Source organism: Condylura cristata, unplaced genomic scaffold, assembly GCF_000260355.1.
Source record: "Condylura cristata isolate star-nosed mole 26May11 unplaced genomic scaffold, ConCri1.0 scaffold00025, whole genome shotgun sequence".
NCBI lineage: Eukaryota > Metazoa > Chordata > Mammalia > Eulipotyphla > Talpidae > Condylura > Condylura cristata.
The window spans coordinates 244688-262256 of record NW_004567126.1 but is presented as its reverse complement, the minus strand read 5'-3'; the positions used below and the strand labels follow the sequence as shown (position 1 = coordinate 262256).

The window sequence follows — 17569 nt, the reverse complement described above, 5'->3', positions numbered from 1 at the left end:
TGTGTTTCTCTATATGGCCCTGTGAAACCCCAGCCCCCAAGCCCTGCTCCCTATCCCTGCCCCAGTTGGTAAACATAACCTGCCAAAATATTTTTTTTTGTCTTTTTTTTTTTTCAAGTTCAAGAATCCCCAGTAAAAATTCTCCACGAGGTCTTTTTTCCCTTTTTACAAAAATAGAGTTTTTCTTCCCCTCCCACCCCACCCCCCTTTTTTCATTTTGTTTCTGTTTCCAGCCCCTCCCCCTGCTCCTCACATACCACAAAGGGGTTCTGGGTCAGGGATGACCACACCCCTCCTCACATCTCACTTGTTTGGGGATTTTTAAACCTGTTTCCTCTCCCTCCTCAGGCAATCTAGGTGTTGGGGAGGCCTGGGCAAGGTGGCCTGGGAGGGCACCCCAGTGCCCCCGCATGCCATTTCATGGAGGAGGGTTGAGGGTGTGGGGTGGGAGCACATCTCTGCTTTCTTTTTAGCCGAAAAAAGAAACAAAAACCATCACCATGAACAAAACCAAGACGAGAGTGAACAGCCTGGTCTAGGGTAGGGGGCAGGAGAACAGGGTGGGGGGGCCCCAGGCACCCCTGATTCCTTGCACACCCTCCCATCCCGAGTGCTCACCCTGTGGCTTCCGCAGGGATTTGGGGCCCTCGTGGCATCCATGGTCTGCCTGCGCTGTCTCTCTCGGGCCCCTTGTGTCTGTTTCTCTCTGTCTCTCTCTCTGTCTCTCTCTCTCTCTCTCTCTCTCTGCTGCCCGGGGAGGGTGGGGAGGGCAGACAGTGGCTCAGGCCTTGTGCTGTTTGCTGGTCTTGAAGGAGACCTGCAGCACTCGCTCGCCCAGGCGATAGCCGTTGAGACTGGCAATGGCCATGGCTGCCTCATCGTAGTTGGTCATGGTGACGAAGCCAAAGCCCTTGCACTTGTTGGTGGTGAAGTCGCGGATGACCTTGACGTTGGTGACAGCCCCAAAGGGCCCGAACAGCTGCCACAGCACGCTCTCATCTGCCTCTGGTGACAGGTTGTACACGAAGATGCACCAGCCGGCGCCTGCCGCGCCCCCCGACAGGCCCACGCCTGCTAGACCGCTCATGCCGTCGATGGCGATGGGCGAGAACCTGGCGATGAGCGATAGGGGACTACTTTGGGGGTCACGCGGGCTCTGCCTTGACCCCTGGCATGCCCCTGACCCCACTTTGGCCTTGTGATCCCCAAGACTGTCATGACCCCTGACTGTGCCCTAACTTTGGGGCTGTAACCTCTCCATTGCCCTGATCCTACCGTGGCTTCATGACCATCATAGCTGAGCCCACATTCAGCCCTGACACTCTGCCTGCTGCAATACAATCTTGAATCTCCATCCTGCCTTGCGGCCTTTTTCTGATGTCTGACCCTCCCTGAATGTAAGGCTCTCACTCATGATGCTACTCTGAGGTCCCACCGGCACCCCTGACCTTTGACTCTAGTAGTCCTTGATATTCTTGTCCCTGATGCTTTCCCCATCCCTGACTGCCACTCACCCCCTGGCACATCTCCCCATTTAGCTTCTGCTCCTGCCCTACCCTGGCCCCATTCTTCACAATGCTGCCCACTGAATAGTGCCATTCCCCGCTCCACATGACTAGAGGTTCACTGGGAAGGGCTGTCCTGGGAGCTGGGATGTAAACATAGCTGAGTAAGTTTTTGCTCCAATCCCCCAATTATTCAATGTCAGCACAGCCATCACCTCTTCAGGGTGCCCTTGACTGACCCCATAATGTGGTTCACTGCTTTCCTCTGATGTTCTCATATTCAAATCATATCCATTGGCCCTCCCTAATCTGAGAGGAAGGTGTTCCAAGACCCCTGTGGTTGAATGAAACCACAAGAAGTACTGAGCTCTGCCTATACCTTGTGTTTTCCTATGCATGCATAGCTATGAAAAATTCCAACTTACAATAACTAATGATAAATAATTCAACAATATACTATAGTATAGTAAAAGTTACGTGAATCTGGTCTTTTTCAAAACATCTTTTTGTATGTAATATTTTCAAGCCGCAGTTAACTACAGGTGACTGAAACTGAAAGCAAAACCATAGAATAGCAGGGATGACTGCATTTATTATCAGCTCCTGTCTTCCCTGCAAGGTTTTGTTCCTGGCAGTGCCCCAACCCTGAACAGCTCCTAGTACACGGTAGGCACTTGGGAGGTACTTGTTGAGTGAATGAATGAAATGTCAGGATTGGTTCTACCATATTCTCCATGGCTCACTGCCTTCTTGGGGTGGGGGATGGTTGTCTCAGCCACCTCCCAGGTCCCCTCGGTCCCTACTACTATACTTCCCCCTTTACAGCCTGATCACTGTTCATCTATCTCTCTCCTCCACTTGACTGACAATTAACAACAGCAAAAATAATAAGAGCGGCTACCTTTAATTGAGCGCTCATTATGTGCAAAGCATTGTGCTTTATATCATTTCATCTCCACCTGGAACAAGTCCGGTTGGGCCACGGTGGGTGCTCAGCCCCAAGTCAAGTGCTCAGAACCCAGTGTGCACTCAATAGCTCACGATGCAATAAATACAATAAACATAGGGACAGGGATGTGGACAAGGTCAACAGGGCTTCCAAGTCTGTCCCTGACTACAGGATATTCTGTGATCCTCCGCAAAGACAATTAACAAATCACCAGTGGAACTCAGACTTAACATGGGAACCAGAAACAACGGTGTGCTGAGCAACACTGCTTGCCTTTCAGTGGGATGGAGAGGGCCACAGCCAGTGCCCCTGCACCTAGATTTGCATAGTAGTTCTTGATAGGCATTAACTAGCTTGGAGAGCCCCCCAAATATCTTAATGGCCACACTACTCTCAGACAGGAGAGACAAGACACAGCTGTCAGTCCTAGGGGTGAGATAGGGGTAGGGGAGGATGGAGTCCATCAGGGCAAGGGTCCAAGGAGGGACGGCAGAGGCTGGGGACAGCAGGGCGGGGGCACTGTTACCTCTTGACTCCGTAGGCCATGTTGAGCAAATTGTCCAGCCTGTGGAGGCAGAAGTGGTGATCACCAGTGGCTTCAGGGCATGCCTCTGGCTGTGCCACTGGCCAGCATTCATCCCTCCCCGCCCCCATCCAGCAGGCAGCAGCACCAGCCCTGCCCCCGCCCGCCTGCTCCCCACCCAGCTGGACACCGCCTGGCACGGAACCGTAGTCACTCAGGCACCGCCTCTTGCTGGGCCTGCACCAGTGTCCTTGTCTTGTTCCTTGTGGCTGACTGAACCCCACTCACTTGCCCTGACCCTGCAGAGTTTGGTCTTGTTGGGCGCATAAGCCCACCTTTCTGGGGAAGGGTAATTTCTAACAAAGGTGATAAATAATAACCATAGCCAACATATGAGGGGGTGTAACCCACCATGGCCACATAGGACTTAGGAGAGTGTCCCAAGTTTGTCCTCACTAAGAGTTGGAATCAGGGATCTAGGTTTTAGTCAATCTTTGCTATGGCTGGGCTGAGCAAATGACCAAGCCCCTCTGTACCTCAGGGTCCCAGTCTGCAAAATGGGGGCCAGACAAACTGTTGTCACTAGGTTGTGGTGCAGAGTAAATAAATGTACCTAAGACACAGGAAGCCCTCATGAAATGTGGGCAAGGAAACTAAGGCATAGACAACACATGAAATCATATGCCTGAAAGAGGAGGCAGCCAGAGCTGAACCCCAGTCAGGTCACTTGAAAAAAATTAACACCAATAATGCCACTTTGCAGTGCCTGGCACACATTGACCACCTCCTGTATACAGGACCTAACCTTAGCACCTAGTGGACTCCTACATTTCATTTCTGCTGCCTTCAGCAGACACTGTTCATGTTACTTGTCCTGTAGAAATGGGTTTCAGGGAGGGTGGCTGTGTGTTAGGGGTGGATAACAGGGGTCTCACCGGAAGCGCTGTGTTTGATGGTGCAGGGGGCCAGCATAACGCCTGGCAGATGACTGGTAGAGGTGAGTGAGCAGGGCCTGTCCCGTTTTCTGACTCGGGTTGTTGGCAAACTTGACTGTGATGGGCTCAGCTGCACCCAGTGGCTTCTGCCCGTTCAGTCCTTTGATAGCCTCTTCAGCCTCAATCCTCTTGTCGAAGCGAATGAATCCTACACCCCGTGAGACACCTGCAATGACATGAGAGTGCTGTGAGGCACTGTCCCTTCCAGTGGTCCCTCATCCCTAACCTAACCAGATTCTTTTCTTTTTCTTTTTTTTTAAGATATATTTATTTATGCATACAAGAGCTGGGGTGTAGGCCAGAGGTGTGGTGATGAGAGGATTCACCAGAGACAGACTACAAGGATTAACTGAAATACACTGCCGAGGGGAGCAGTGGGAGAGACAGGAGAGGTCTGCCATGCCATGTGTGTTAGTCTCCTTGGCTGGGGATTGAACTCATGCTGCAGTGGCTGGCGATAGCTTTATAGTGCTGTGTCTTTAAACCCTGAGCCACCAGGGAGCCTGCCTCCACCATATTTTTGCCCTCTAGTCCCAGTTCCTCCATTTTGGTCCCACCTCAGTGTCTCTGCCCAGGTTCCCTGCCAGGTGCAGCCTAACCTGTGACCTGGTCCACCAGGATGCGAGAAGTGATGATGCGACCATATTGGGAGAAAAGCTGCTCCATTTCTTTCTGGCTCATGGTCTTGGGAAGCCCACTGACATACAGGTTAGCATCTCGGATGGATGCAGAGCTGGGTCTGGCATAGGACACCTGGGGAAGGGGGTCAGATGAAACAGGGGTGAGGGGAAAAGCCACTGCACATATGGGTAGATTGAGGCAACATCTAAACCACCAGAGTTGTAGAAATACCTCCTTTGTTCCCTCAACAAATATCTCTTGAGTAGTCACTGTAGGGTCAACCAGGGTTGGGGAAGGTGACAGGGCTCTGACCCCAACAACATGGCCATGGCCTGCTGGCACAGAGCAGGGGACAGGCTGTCTTCAGAGCAGGTCAAAAGACCACATCCCAGGATAACATGTCTGCTTGAGGACCTAGAGACCTTTGAGTCCCCAGCTGGACATTCCATAAAAGTTGAAGCTCCCTGCTGCTTTCTAACATGAAACTGGGGCACTGAACCCTTCTGATCCCGGGCCCCTGAAGGGTCACCAGCTTAAACTTGGTAATGTTCAAATGTTCATTTCTAGCGCTGACCTGGCCCTTGAGCTGCATACCTAGATGACACCTGTCTTTGGGCACCCACAAGGGGGGTTCATTCAGCACAGCCACATCTGGCTCCCAGTTGCCCCTGGCTCAGTAAATGCAACTGTCCCTCTGGTACTCCAACTTTAGAATGTTCTTGCTGCTTCTCTTTCATACCCCTATCCAATCCACCATCAGTCTTGTGGGCTCCAACTTCATTGTCCAATCTGCACATTTCTCCACACTTCCACAACCCCATCCTGGCCCAGCCCACAACACTGCTCACCCAGCTCCTGGTAGGCACCACTGCTGCAACTCTTGGGTCTCACTCCCATTCCTGACCACCCTCACACTCTGTTCCCACTGTGGCAGCTTAAGGGCACTTGTGAACGTATGTGTTGGGTCACTTCTCTCTGCTCAACCCTCTGTGGCACCCACCTTCCTCAGTTAAAACTCAGTTAAAGCTGCAGGACCTACTCCATCACGCCTTGGATCTCATCTCTACCTCACCCTTCAATGTGGCTTCTCTGTTCCAGATACACCAACTTTCTCATTTCCAAACACACCAGGAATACTTGAGCTTTAGGGCATTTGCACTGACTGTTCCCTCTATGTGAGAGTCTTTTCCTTTATTTTCTCCTCCAGGTCTTGGTTTAAATGTCTTCCCTGTTCTCCCTCATTTGAATCTGGTTCCTCACCCCTACCCCAGTTACTTTCTCTCAAAGCCCTTCTCTCCATTGTGAATTAGACACATTTTTTAGTATGATCATCGAATTCATGTCATTAATTATAGTCCAGTACAACAATGAAACTCTCTGCAGCTGTTTAAAAAATGCTGGACATGTATAATTATTTCCCAGAAACAGTAGTGAGTATTGTAAAGTGGGGGAAAGAAAAGTCCATTTACAGAGCAGCGGGTGCTGCGTGATCCCCATCTCATTGTGTGTTCATCAAGGTCCTGAAAATTAGACTGGAGGGCTTACCTCTAAATGCTTAACAGGGTGACTTATAGTGGGCTAGGGGCAGGAGGGTCAGGAGTGCCTCTCACACTCACTTCTGCCACTATCTGTTTCTATTCTGAGTTAACTTCAGGGTAAAAAAGCGGATCATTGTCAAGGGTCATTGAGGTAGTGGGCTCTGAGAGTATATTTTTTCATTGGTAATAATGAATCAAAAACTAACAAAATGAATAATGTGGGCTGAGAGTAGATAGGGTGAGGATGCTCATGGGGTAGGGTTGGGGTGGAGATTTCTAATTAATGCAGTTGTGTACACTTGGGAGCCTTTGGCACAAAAAGACAAATGCCAGCTGCTATTATTGCTATTATTTCTGTAATAATGCATTAAAGCCATGGTCATGTATTTGACTGTTTTCACTTGTCCTCATGGGGCTGTGAGTTTTGAGTGGTGAGGATTTGTTGATGAATAAGAGTTGTGTGGGGGAATCCTGAGGTACATCTGAGTTCCTGGGAGGGTAGTTTAGAGTCAGGGATCATCTGAAGTGCAGAAAGAATTTACAGGGACCTTTCTCATTCTTCTATGATGTGGGTGACCTAGGCTTCTCAATTAGGTTTGGAAACCTCTCATCCATCCCCTCCCCTCAGTACCAGGCTGGGTCCTGGCATACAAGCAGAAGCTGTAACTACCTGGAGCAGAATCTACGAAAGCATCCAGTTGGGACCAACCACACAACACAGTCACCCAAGCATAAACACTACACCAGCAGGAGGTTGACTCAAGGTCACTACCACATTCATCGTGACATTGGGAATCTTGGCTATAGTGAGAATTGCAGAATCATATACCTGTCACACTGCTGCACCAGCTCCCAGTGTCACACACCCCAAACTGGATACAGATAGATATACCTACACAAATTCACGGTCACACACAAATACCCTGCCATAGCCAGACACCCACTCATTCCCACAAGGTCACACTCAGAGTTTCAGCAAGTCACAAATCACCTGTCAAAAGTATCTCCCACGGCAACACACCCAAAGTCTATAATAGCCAGATCCACGTGATGACACTCACTCACATAAGTGTCCCCAAAACACCTGTCTTAAAGCTTAGAGTCACACACAGTGGCCTTCTACATCTAATAGTTCTTTGCTATGGTCCACCCTTACATGTGGTAGCTTCTGGATCCAGTTGGTGGTAGACTGGCTGTGGAGGCACCCATCAGTTCATGACCTCATGATGCTCCCCAACTCCAAACAGGAAGAGAATGATTCCAGCACCTCTGTTCCCAGGGTTAACTGGAGGTCAGATGGGCATCTCCTAGACTAGTATCTGCAACACCTACCCTACTTTCCCACAACCCCTGGGGTTCAGGAACAGATTTTTGAGATGGAGTCCAGATACCTCCAGACAAACCAAGGTGGGGGGGTTTCCATGATGATACCCCCAGGGAACTTAGGCATGCAGGGTCCCAGCTGCAGCTGCTGAGAGGGGAGGTCATTGGGGAGGGGCATTGCACAAAGGGGGAGGAGGGGCCCAACCCTAATCCTGCCCCTCCCAGACCCTAATTAGGATCCAGATGGCAGATGGGCCCCACCCCTTCATTTCCATGACAAAAGCAGAGTGGGTTTTGCCCCCTAGGCCCTGATCAGTTCTACAGTGGGGTGTTTGGAGGGGGATCTTCAGGGCCTGGCACATGCCCTGCACTGCAGAACATGTGGGGCTGATATTTTTCCCTTAGACAAGTGAGGAAATAGGTTCAGGAAGGCTGAGCCAAAGCCCAGGGGGCCCAGTTCGGAAGCTTGGTGGGTGGGAGGGGGGCTGCAGGAGAGGTTTGAACCTTTCAGGGCATGAAGATGGTATGGGGGTGGAGGGTAGATGGCTGTTCAAGTTTGGGTGACAATGAAGCACGTGGGCAGCAAATAATGGGAACAGTGGGGGAACTGGGCAATAATGGGGAAAGGCACTCACCTTGATGGTCTTAGTCTGTAGTTTGAGGCCGTTGAGAGTGTTGATGGCTTTATCTGCATCGTTGGGATCAGAGTAGTTCACAAACCCATAGCCAAGGCTCTGTCCTATGGGCATGATTGGGACGATGACCTCCCAGCACCTCTCAGTGTCGACCCAGGACTGAGAGCTTCACAGCCCACCCTCCTAAAGATTATGAAAGCCAAGATCCCACCCTTTGTGTTCTCCAGAGTCCCATCTGACCCCATCACTCCAAAGATAATGCCATGCAAGACCACAGCTGCCTTCCCACCCTGCATCGGATCCCCTAGGGTCCCAACCAGTCCATCACCTCTTTGGAGTCACACCCTCCTCTGTCACACCAGTATTTCTAAGGCAACCACCTCTGTCCCTTCCCTCACCCCACCTCCATCCAGCAGCCACACCTGTGATCTTGTCCCGAACCAACTTGCAGGACTCGATGTCACCAATGCTGCCGAAGAGACTCTTAAACTCATCTTGGGTCATATTCTGGGGCAGGTAGTTGACGATGAGGTTGGTTTTGCTGTCATCAGTGGCTCCATTTGTGCCAAGGAGTGGCCCGTTGGGCAGGGCTGGGCCGGCCGGGCCCCCCGCCACCTGAGACTCCATGGCCCCGAGTATCTGCTGGAGACAACAGGCCGCACCCGCTGACGGCCCAGCCCCTATACCAGGAACCAGCAGTAGTGAGGGGTGGGGGCTTAGTGGTGATGGATCAATCATGTCTGAAATGGTCTTGAACACAGATAGCTGAAAGCCTCCCCTTCTTATTCTAATAAGCCCTTGCACTCACTGAATGCTGGGCAAAACACTTTATAAAGATTTTACTGTGAAAAATTCCATACAAAAATGCTATATAGTGCCTGTTTGCAAGTTTGCCTACTACTGATTCATACATTTTCAGAGAAATAAAACAGTTTTGTCTTCAGAATAAGAAATACATTTTTACTAGCTTTGAAGACCTCATAAACCTCTCCTTGACCTTGTATTTCCCTCCTCCCACCAAAGGTAATTCCTACCCCAAATGTGTTCATATTTCTTTTGCTTCACGCACTATGTTCTGACTAGGCACTTACTCCTCCAGTTTGTCCACTGAGCTATTTTGGGCTCCTGATGATACAATATTCCTGCAAATAGGAAGTTTTATTTACTTATGTTTATTGCTTTGTAGGAGGTATACTAATAGTGGCTTTATTTCTGCCATTAAAGGAAATGCTTTAAACATTTCACAGCTAAATATGATTTTGACTATAAGCTTTTTGTAGATAGTGTTTATCAGGCTAAACATGTTTAATTTTAGTATATGAACAAGAATTTTTTTAAAGAACAGATGGTAAATTTTATTTAATGTATTTCTATTTATTTATGCATACAGGAACTGAAGTATAGGCCAGAGTATAGGCAAGGGTGAGAAGATCACCAGAGACAGAGTGGGGAGCAGAAAAGGCGGATCTACTGAAATACACTGCTGAAGGGAGCAGCGGTGGAGATAGGAGAGGGTTACCACACCATGTGGATCACCTCCCTGGCCTGGGACTGAACTTGTGCTGCAATGGCTGCAGATAGCTTCATAGTGCTGTGCTTTAACCTGTTGTGCTACCAGGGAGTACCTTTTTCACTTTAATAACATGAGTTACAATTTAATAAATTTAGTGGCAATGATTCCAATGTGAAGCCAACCATTTTAAGATAAGTTAAACATTTTGATTTGATGAGTTGTTTGGTAGTCATTTGTTTAGAATTTTTAACCTTTATAAATTTTAATTCACACAAAAACTCTAAAATGTAGAATCATATATCATGAAAAATGAAGAATTTGATACTCAAATGTTAAGGAACTTGCTTAAGTCACACAGCATATCAGTGGTGACACTGGCACTCAAAGACAACCTGTATAGATTTGAAGATGATTTTCTGACTGTGACAGTCAACGAGGCTGCAACCAGTGCTGACAACAGCTCCCTGTGTGTCTTTAGATATGCCCCTTGGCCTCTTGGGTGCCTGGTTGTTGAAAACTCAAAACAATCAGGAATTGTTTTTATCATAAGGGTCACATAGAAACTCAAAAGGGGGCTCTCCCGGGTGGTGCAGCGGGTTAAAGCACAGCACTAAGAAGCTGAAGCCACTTCCACATGAGTTCGATCCCTGCCTGTCCTGGAGGTGACCACATGGAGCGGCAGACCTCTCCTGACCCGCCTGCTGCTCCCCTTAGCAGTGTATTTCGTCGATCTGCCTGTTCTGCTCCCCACTCTGTCTCTGGTGAAGGCTCTCACCACCCCTGCACCTCTGGCTTATACCCCAGTTCTGTATACATAAATAAATAAAACTTTTAAAAAATAATAAGAAAAAGAAACACAAAAGGAAGCAGTGCTGGGACTGACTTATATTGTCTGTCATGGGCATAGGAAGGTAAAGTAGCCAGCATTACCTTACGGTTTCTTCTATGGCATAGCTAGCAAATAGGTTGCCTCACTTGAAAACTCAAGTTCATTGGTTAGGGCCTTCCTACAGGGATGAACTGAGAAGACTTGAAGTCACATCCAGTTTCAGTAGGAAAGAACACTGTGATTAATTAGCGATGTCTGTGTGGCCATTGAATTACAGAGTCAGCATGTACACATCATCTGGTCCAGAAATCTAATATCATCATTTGCTCCTAGTATTGGGTACTACTATGTACCAGACACAGTAGAAAGTCTTTGATAAGCAATTTTTTTTTCCCTTGGTCACAATGACCTTGAAAAGTGTCACAACAACCCTGAAAGGCTTATAAAAATGTCAAAAAATGTTATAGACTAAAAGCTTGTTTCTCCTTCACCCCAATGCATATGTGAAACCCACTACTGAGGTGATGGTATTATGAGATAAGGCCTTTGAAAGATAATTGCATTATGAGGGTGAAGCCTTCATGAATGGGATGAATATAAGGGCAGGAGAGAGATGATCTGCCCATTACATTAGAACATAGCAAAACAGGAAGTGGGCCTTTCAGGAACTAAATCAGCCACCACCTCAATCTTGCCTGTCAGCCTCCAGAACTATGAGAAATAAATGTCTGTTGTTTAAGCCACCATTTTATGATATTTTGTTATAGCAATCCTACAAGTCAGTATATGAGGAAACTGAGATTCAGTGATGCTTAAAAAAATTACCAAAAATCATGTGTCTATAAGTGGCGGTTTAGGGTTTTTCATGTGGGCTTTCTCTTCCAGAGCCTGTATTCAACATCCACTGACAAACAAGACTAGTGCGAATTCTAGTATTTCTCAGATATATTTTCAGGTATGCTCCTTAACCTTTCTGGAATTGTGCTCCACTTTGCTGCAAGCTCCAAATTACTGGCTTAGTGGCTGGGGAAGGATCTAAAGCTACATGGGGTGCAAATGGCAAGTATTCTGGAGATAGTGCTGAGAGACTTAACCTCTAGGCCACCAGGGAATCAATCAGTCATGTCTGCACAGGCATAGTTATGGGAAGTGGTAATAGGTTTGTCTGCCTCATAACACTGATATTAATAAAAGTCCTGCTCCACTAGGAGCTACCATGTATCAGGCACAATGTGAAGTACCTGAAGGCATCATTTTACTGATTTCTCCCAACAATCTTGAAAGATAGTGGCAGTCTTCATTTCATAAGTGAGGAAATGAGTTCAGAGACACTGAGTGAGGTATATAAATGAGAAACTTGATTTCAATTCTGGATGTGTTCGATTTCAGAGCTTTTTTTGATGACTTGCCAATGTGTTAGGAGGAGCTCTGCTACCTCATAGCTGTGGTTCTCAGGGATGATCTTAGATTTTTTCCATCTCTGCTTCTTTTCTATTCATTCTTTTTTTTTTTAAGATTTATTTATGCATACAAGAACTGGGGTACACATTAGATGTGCCAGATGTAAGAGAATTCACCAGAGAGAGTTGGGAGCAGAACAGGCAGATCGACTTAAGTATAGTGTTGAGGGGAGCAGTAGGTGAGACATGTGGGTCACCTCCATGGCCAGGGATTTGATATATGCTACAGTGGTTGCAGATAGTTTTATAGTGCTGCACTTTAATCCATTGTGTCACCAGGGAGGGCCTTTTTCTATTCATTCTTATTAAAATGTGGGCACTGAGTATCAACTCTCCTGCATGTTCAACTCATTGAGTGACTGCCTGGAGAATTATTCTAAAATCACATTCAGGCTAAGCAGGAACACGGTTAGCAATTTCTGTCATAGGCAACTGTGATAAAGCAATAGGAACATTCCGCAGCTCAGAAAATGACCTCACGATGTTAATACTTTACTAATAACATAGTCGTGCATTTAGGATCTGTTCTGTGCAAGAAAAAATTCTTTATGAGAAAGTTTTCAGCAATTGTCCCAATACTTCATGTTATAGAGTTCTTCTCTGTTTAATAAGGGAGGAAATCAGGTATAAATGAAAGAGGTAGGAATGTGCACAAGGTTAGACAGCATGCAAATGGTGGACCAAAAATTCAGATTCAGGGTATGGGTTTCATAGCTCACTCTCTTAATGAAAAGGCCAATAATAAAAACAATCACAGCAAAGCACACCTGAGCTCCTACTTTATATCATGCCCATTTTAATACATTGTGTCAGCCAAGCACATTCAATCAATTCCAAAAATATTTACTGGGTGCTACCATGTGCTATTCATTGACTCTACCCTCTTTGCTGAATGTTCTCTGACATTCAAATTACCTCTCTGAGTCTTTGTTCTTCCACTAAAAAGAAGTTCCCGTGTATGGAGATGAATAATCAATTCCTGTGAGCTAAGAGCTAAATTTCTCTGATAATGCCTGTTATGGGACCCTGAAACATGCCACTGTTTCAGAATACACTAGACTCCGGTTTTGGAATTCCTACTCTGTGATAGGAATGGATCATAAACTTCCCACAACCATCGAGAGCTGGAGATTATAGCCACCTTTCAGATGGAGAAACTGAGGATCAGAGGGAACTGTGATTTTCCTAGGGCTACAGGGGAGTTGGCAGTGATAGAATCAAGGTTTGATCTTTGCCCTGATGACTCCATAACATAAGGGTAATTGACCCTCCCCTTCCTTCATCACCTCCCACTTGGATGAGGTTAAGGGGTGATAGCAGGGTTCCCATGCAGGATCTTTAGGCCCAGCCTACTAATCTTACCACCAGGCCATCTCCCTCCCATCTGTGCCAGATTTTAGCAGGATCAGTGTCACATTTCCTCCAGGGCTGAGCCGGCTGAGCCGATAATGGGGATCAGACTGGTGGAGGCCACAACTACCCTGCAGCATGTGTATGGCCTGGGATGACATGGGAGATCACAGAGAACTTAGAGAGAGCTGTCCCATGGCAGAGATGGAGGAGTGAAGTTAGAGAAGAGGACAGCAGGTCAAAGATAGAGGCAAAGGCAAACTAGAAGCAAAAGAACCTTCCCTTGCTCTCACTCCAGCTCTTACTCTTGGTTTGTTTCTTGCTCTACTCCTGTCTTTCTCTCTTTCCTCTCCATATCTCTTTCTGAATCCCTCTCTGCCTACCTTCCCTGTCTCTGCCACTCTTTTCTAACTCCTTTGCACCACTGCATATAACATCTGTTAAATTAATTTGGTGGTGAGCACACTGGAGGTTTCACTTGCTATATGTCTGACCCATTTGCTCCCAGTTGTATTTCCTGGTTCCAGTCACAGAGATCGATGACAGGATACAAGTGACAATAGGACACTGAGCTGCTATGCAGGGTAAAGCTGGGCTACCATGTGTACTTAGAGTACTTAGAGTCAGTACTAATTGAGGCTGCTACTTCTGAGTCCTTTTCCTCCATGCAGGGCCTTCACTGTCTCAATATCTGCTCTCCTCCCAGCCTGCCTCCAAAGTGGGCTCTGTCTGAATGTCCTTCATTGTAACAATTGTTATCTCCAATGTCTTCAAAACCCTTGTGTGACCTCTGACCACACCCTCTCTCCTTTGTGCACTAGTTTCCTTTTTCAAAGGAGGGTACAAATGAAGGGGGGATGGAAGCTTAACTGTTATGGAGATTCTGAAGCTCCTCAGAAGGTACATTCACGGTCCTGGACCTAGGTGAGCACTATGAGGCCCAGAGATGGGAAGGAGCCAGCCTGAAGTCATACAGCAGGGAATCGTGGGTGGGTTCCCAGTGTCCAGGAGGAAGGAGGGCCAGGCATGCAGGGAGTGTTGAGCATGTCCCTACTCACTGAGTTTAACACGACTCGGAAAGAGGGCCGGAACAGACATAGTATACAAGAAACACGTACAGAGACCCAAGAGACGTAAAGAGCTCAAAAAGGAGGCCCCGGCTCCAGGACCAGACAAAGGACGCTCAGCGGCGCGGGGAGAGTAGCGCGATGGGGGCGGGGGTGGAGTTGAAACTGGCCAGCCCCGCCTCCGGGATCCGCCCGGGCTGCCGGGTGGAAATCCGAGGGTTCTGGCTAGGCCGGGTCCCGGGGGCCTTAGGGGCGGGGCTTAGATGGGCGGGGAGGGGCGTGGTTAGGCAGGGCGTGGTCGGGCGTGGCAGCGCGCTCGGGAGCTGACCAGCTCGGTAGCTGCTGAAAGCACCGGGAGTGGGGCGAGTGGCGCCGGCGGGCGCGCTCAAGGTCACCCCGCGGCCCAGGGCGCGGGGGCGGGGTGGGGCTTCTGGACCAGGCCTAAAGGACCTACTTAAACCCCTTACCCTATCTCCTGGGGGGGTGGACAGAAATGGGGAAGCCCCCCTCTCCCTCCGCCGTCCTCAGGGCCCCTTTCTCCCCTCCCCCTCCTCGCAGCCAGAGGCGCCACGCTAGGCTACGGCCCGCGAAGAAGCGCCGAGAAACAAAGGGACGCGGCGGCGGGCCCGCGGGGCCTACGGGCGCGCCCCCTCTTCTACCCTCCCCGCTTGCCGCAAGGTCGACGGGCTCGAGGACGAGACGTCCGGCTTACGGGTGCGGCCGAGGCACGAGGTGTGCGATCCGACGCCACCCGCTTCCCAGGGGCACTTGGGGACGTCTTGTCTACTGGTTCTGGCCCGGCACTAAAGATTGGGGTCCTGCCTTTGCTTAGATGGCCCGCGGGGCCGGGCCCGGATAGAGGAGGCATCCTCCACTACCGCGGCCCCTCCCCCATCAGGCCTGCTGGAGAAGGGGGCCGCAATTCCTTCTCCAGGGCCCCGCAGGATGGCTCCCGAATCGCAGCTCGGCTCACTAAGGCCTCTCAGGCCAGACTAAGTGCCCCCAAAACTCTGGGCACTGTCCTGCCCCTACTCTCAGACTCCGACACTCGGTCATCCCTCCCTCACCCCCACCCCCAACTCCGGGCCTAGCTAGGCCTGGTCCTACCCCCCCCCCATCCATCTTCGCGGAGTCGGTGCCTAACCCCTCCCCGATCATGTTCTCTCTCAACGAAAGGGGAATACCTACAGTGACCATTCTTGTGTGCCCAGCGGGCGCGGTCCGTGTTGAGCGCGGCTCCGGTGGTCGTGCACTCCTGAGGGGCGCTGGATGTACACGCCGGGGTCCAGCCCGGACGGCCTCTGGCGGGGCCGCTGCAGAGATGTCGGTGAAGACGACGGCTCCCTCGAGGGCCGTGAACGGGCCCCAGCCGGGCACGCGCGCCAGGAAAACTGGGCCCCGGGGTGGCCTGCGGGCGGCAGGGAATGGAAAGAGGGAGTGGGCGCGGGATTGAGAACGTCCTCTGCGCGGCCCCGCGGGGCCCAGGGAAGTTGCGCTTCCCGACCAAGAGCGGCGCTTTGCTTTTCGCGGCCGCCCCTTGGTCCTGCCTGTCTGGTCCGGGGTGCTCAGTCTTCTCCCCTCACCCGCCCTCCCTCCCTCCCTTTCTCTGACCCGCGCTGCGCGCTCCGCGCTCTGGGCCGCGCAGCCGCCGCCCCCAGCCCTTTATAGCAGCAGCTGCCAGCGCCGGCTTCCCTCATTGGCTGCAGCAATGGAGCCCCGCCTCCTTGGGGGTGCCCGACGGCGCGGCAGGTGGAACCAAGCGAGCTCGCGCCAAGATTCCGCAACCTCAGAAAGCACTTCCTGGGGGCTCGGGTTGTCAGATTTGGACCTCATTAACAACCCCCTTCTTGCCTTGGAGCTCCCTCTTGGACAGGCTTTCTGTTAGGAAGTCGGGGCAGGCTCCCCTTTACTGTCCAAGACGTGAGTGAGGACTAGAAGTTACCAGTAGCCCAATTATATGGTGTTCCGAAGGTGCAGCCCACCCAGAATTCTGGAAAGGGATGAGGAACCAAGTCTCAATGGGCAGAGGCCAGGGTCCTCTTATTTGGAGAAATTAGATGTAGCCTCTAAGGCCAAGGGCAGACGGTGGTGGGTGTCTGTGAATCTAGTCTGTGTGTAGAAGGAACTAGGATGCTGTGGGTTTTGAATGGATTCCCTAGGATTCAAAAGGTGAGGCTGGCACCCCACAGTGCTGGGAATTCCGCACTGCTTCAAAAAGGTGGAAGGTTTGGGGCTTCGGTTTCTAGGTAAACCGGCTGACATCCTGTAGTCTGGGGAAACCACTGGACTTTCCTCACCCTTTAAATTAGGGGTGAGCAGATCTGGTATGTAAATGTCTTGGCTTTCCCAGTTAGTTCGCCTGTGGAGTCGGGCTTCCTCTCTGCTGGCGTGAGGGTTGGGGGCTGCCTCTGTGAAGGCGAAAGGGGGTGGCACAGGTGAAGGCGACAGGGGATGGCACAGCTGCCTCTCATGGGCTGGTGCACCTGCATGTTTCGTCAGGTCGACCGCAGGCACAAGTTGTTCTCGCAGTGAGACTTCAGCACCACAGACAGCGGTCCAACAGTCAGGTCGAGGGAGCAGCGAGCAGTATAGCCAGGACCCCTAACTAGGGAAGTGTAGGCCCCACTCCATCCTAGCTTCTGCACATCATTTTAGTTTTCAGACAGAGTGCCATCAAAGCCAGCGAGGAAAGCCTAATTTGCCCAATCAGACTGTCCTGGAGAAAGCCAATTGCGGGGGGATGCCTTAGAGATTGAGCCAATGAGAGCACGCGCAGCAGAATGTAGCCACGTTGATGGCGAGGAGAGGCCAATCAAAGTGGTCCGCGCAATGTGGGCGGTGGCACTGCTGGTCTCAGGGTGGCCCCTCGTGGTTTGCCGGGGCAACGTGTTTGTCCACCCTGGGGAACCTAAGCCATGGCTTGTTCATCCCATTCTCCTTCCGGTGTCCGGTTCTTGTTGGGTAGAGACTGCCTGTCCTGGGAGGGTGCTACTCCTGTGCGCGGAAGACCTAGCTTCCGTTCCCATGGAAACGACTAGGCACCAATAGTACAGGGATAGCTAAGGGAACTGAGTGAGGGTCTGGGTGGTGGGGACCCCAGCGGCCAGATTCGGTCATTTTCGTCGACTTCCCTAACTGGAGTGCTCCGGTCTGAAGCGTAAAAATAGGCTTAGCTGTGACCCCGCCCCTACAAATTGGTGAGGCGGCTGCGGGGCCAATCTGCTGGTGGTGCTTAGAGGGCTGCCCCGGGCACGTGCCCGG

The 17569-nt window shown here is 50.3% G+C and overlaps 1 protein-coding gene across 3 annotated transcripts; it reads right to left on the bottom strand.

The window, feature by feature from the left end:
- Nucleotides 1-203: 203 nt before the first annotated feature.
- ELAVL3 (ELAV like neuron-specific RNA binding protein 3) lies at nt 204-15892 on the bottom strand. 3 transcript variants are annotated; one of them, XM_012729744.1, is made up of 7 exons: nt 15497-15892; nt 8512-8731; nt 8090-8193; nt 4572-4725; nt 3913-4138; nt 2981-3019; nt 204-1133 (listed from the first exon to the last, which is right to left on the bottom strand). In XM_012729744.1, exons 1-7 carry the CDS (start codon nt 15503-15505, stop codon nt 782-784), a joined length of 1104 nt encoding a protein of 367 aa, XP_012585198.1. In that variant the 5' UTR covers nt 15506-15892; the 3' UTR covers nt 204-781. The 3 variants fall into 3 exon arrangements, with proteins under 3 accessions (XP_012585198.1, XP_012585199.1, XP_004689055.2); XM_012729745.1 differs by having other exon boundaries at nt 204-1112; XM_004688998.2 differs by having other exon boundaries at nt 8512-8728.
- Between the last annotated feature and the right edge of the window lie 1677 nt (nt 15893-17569).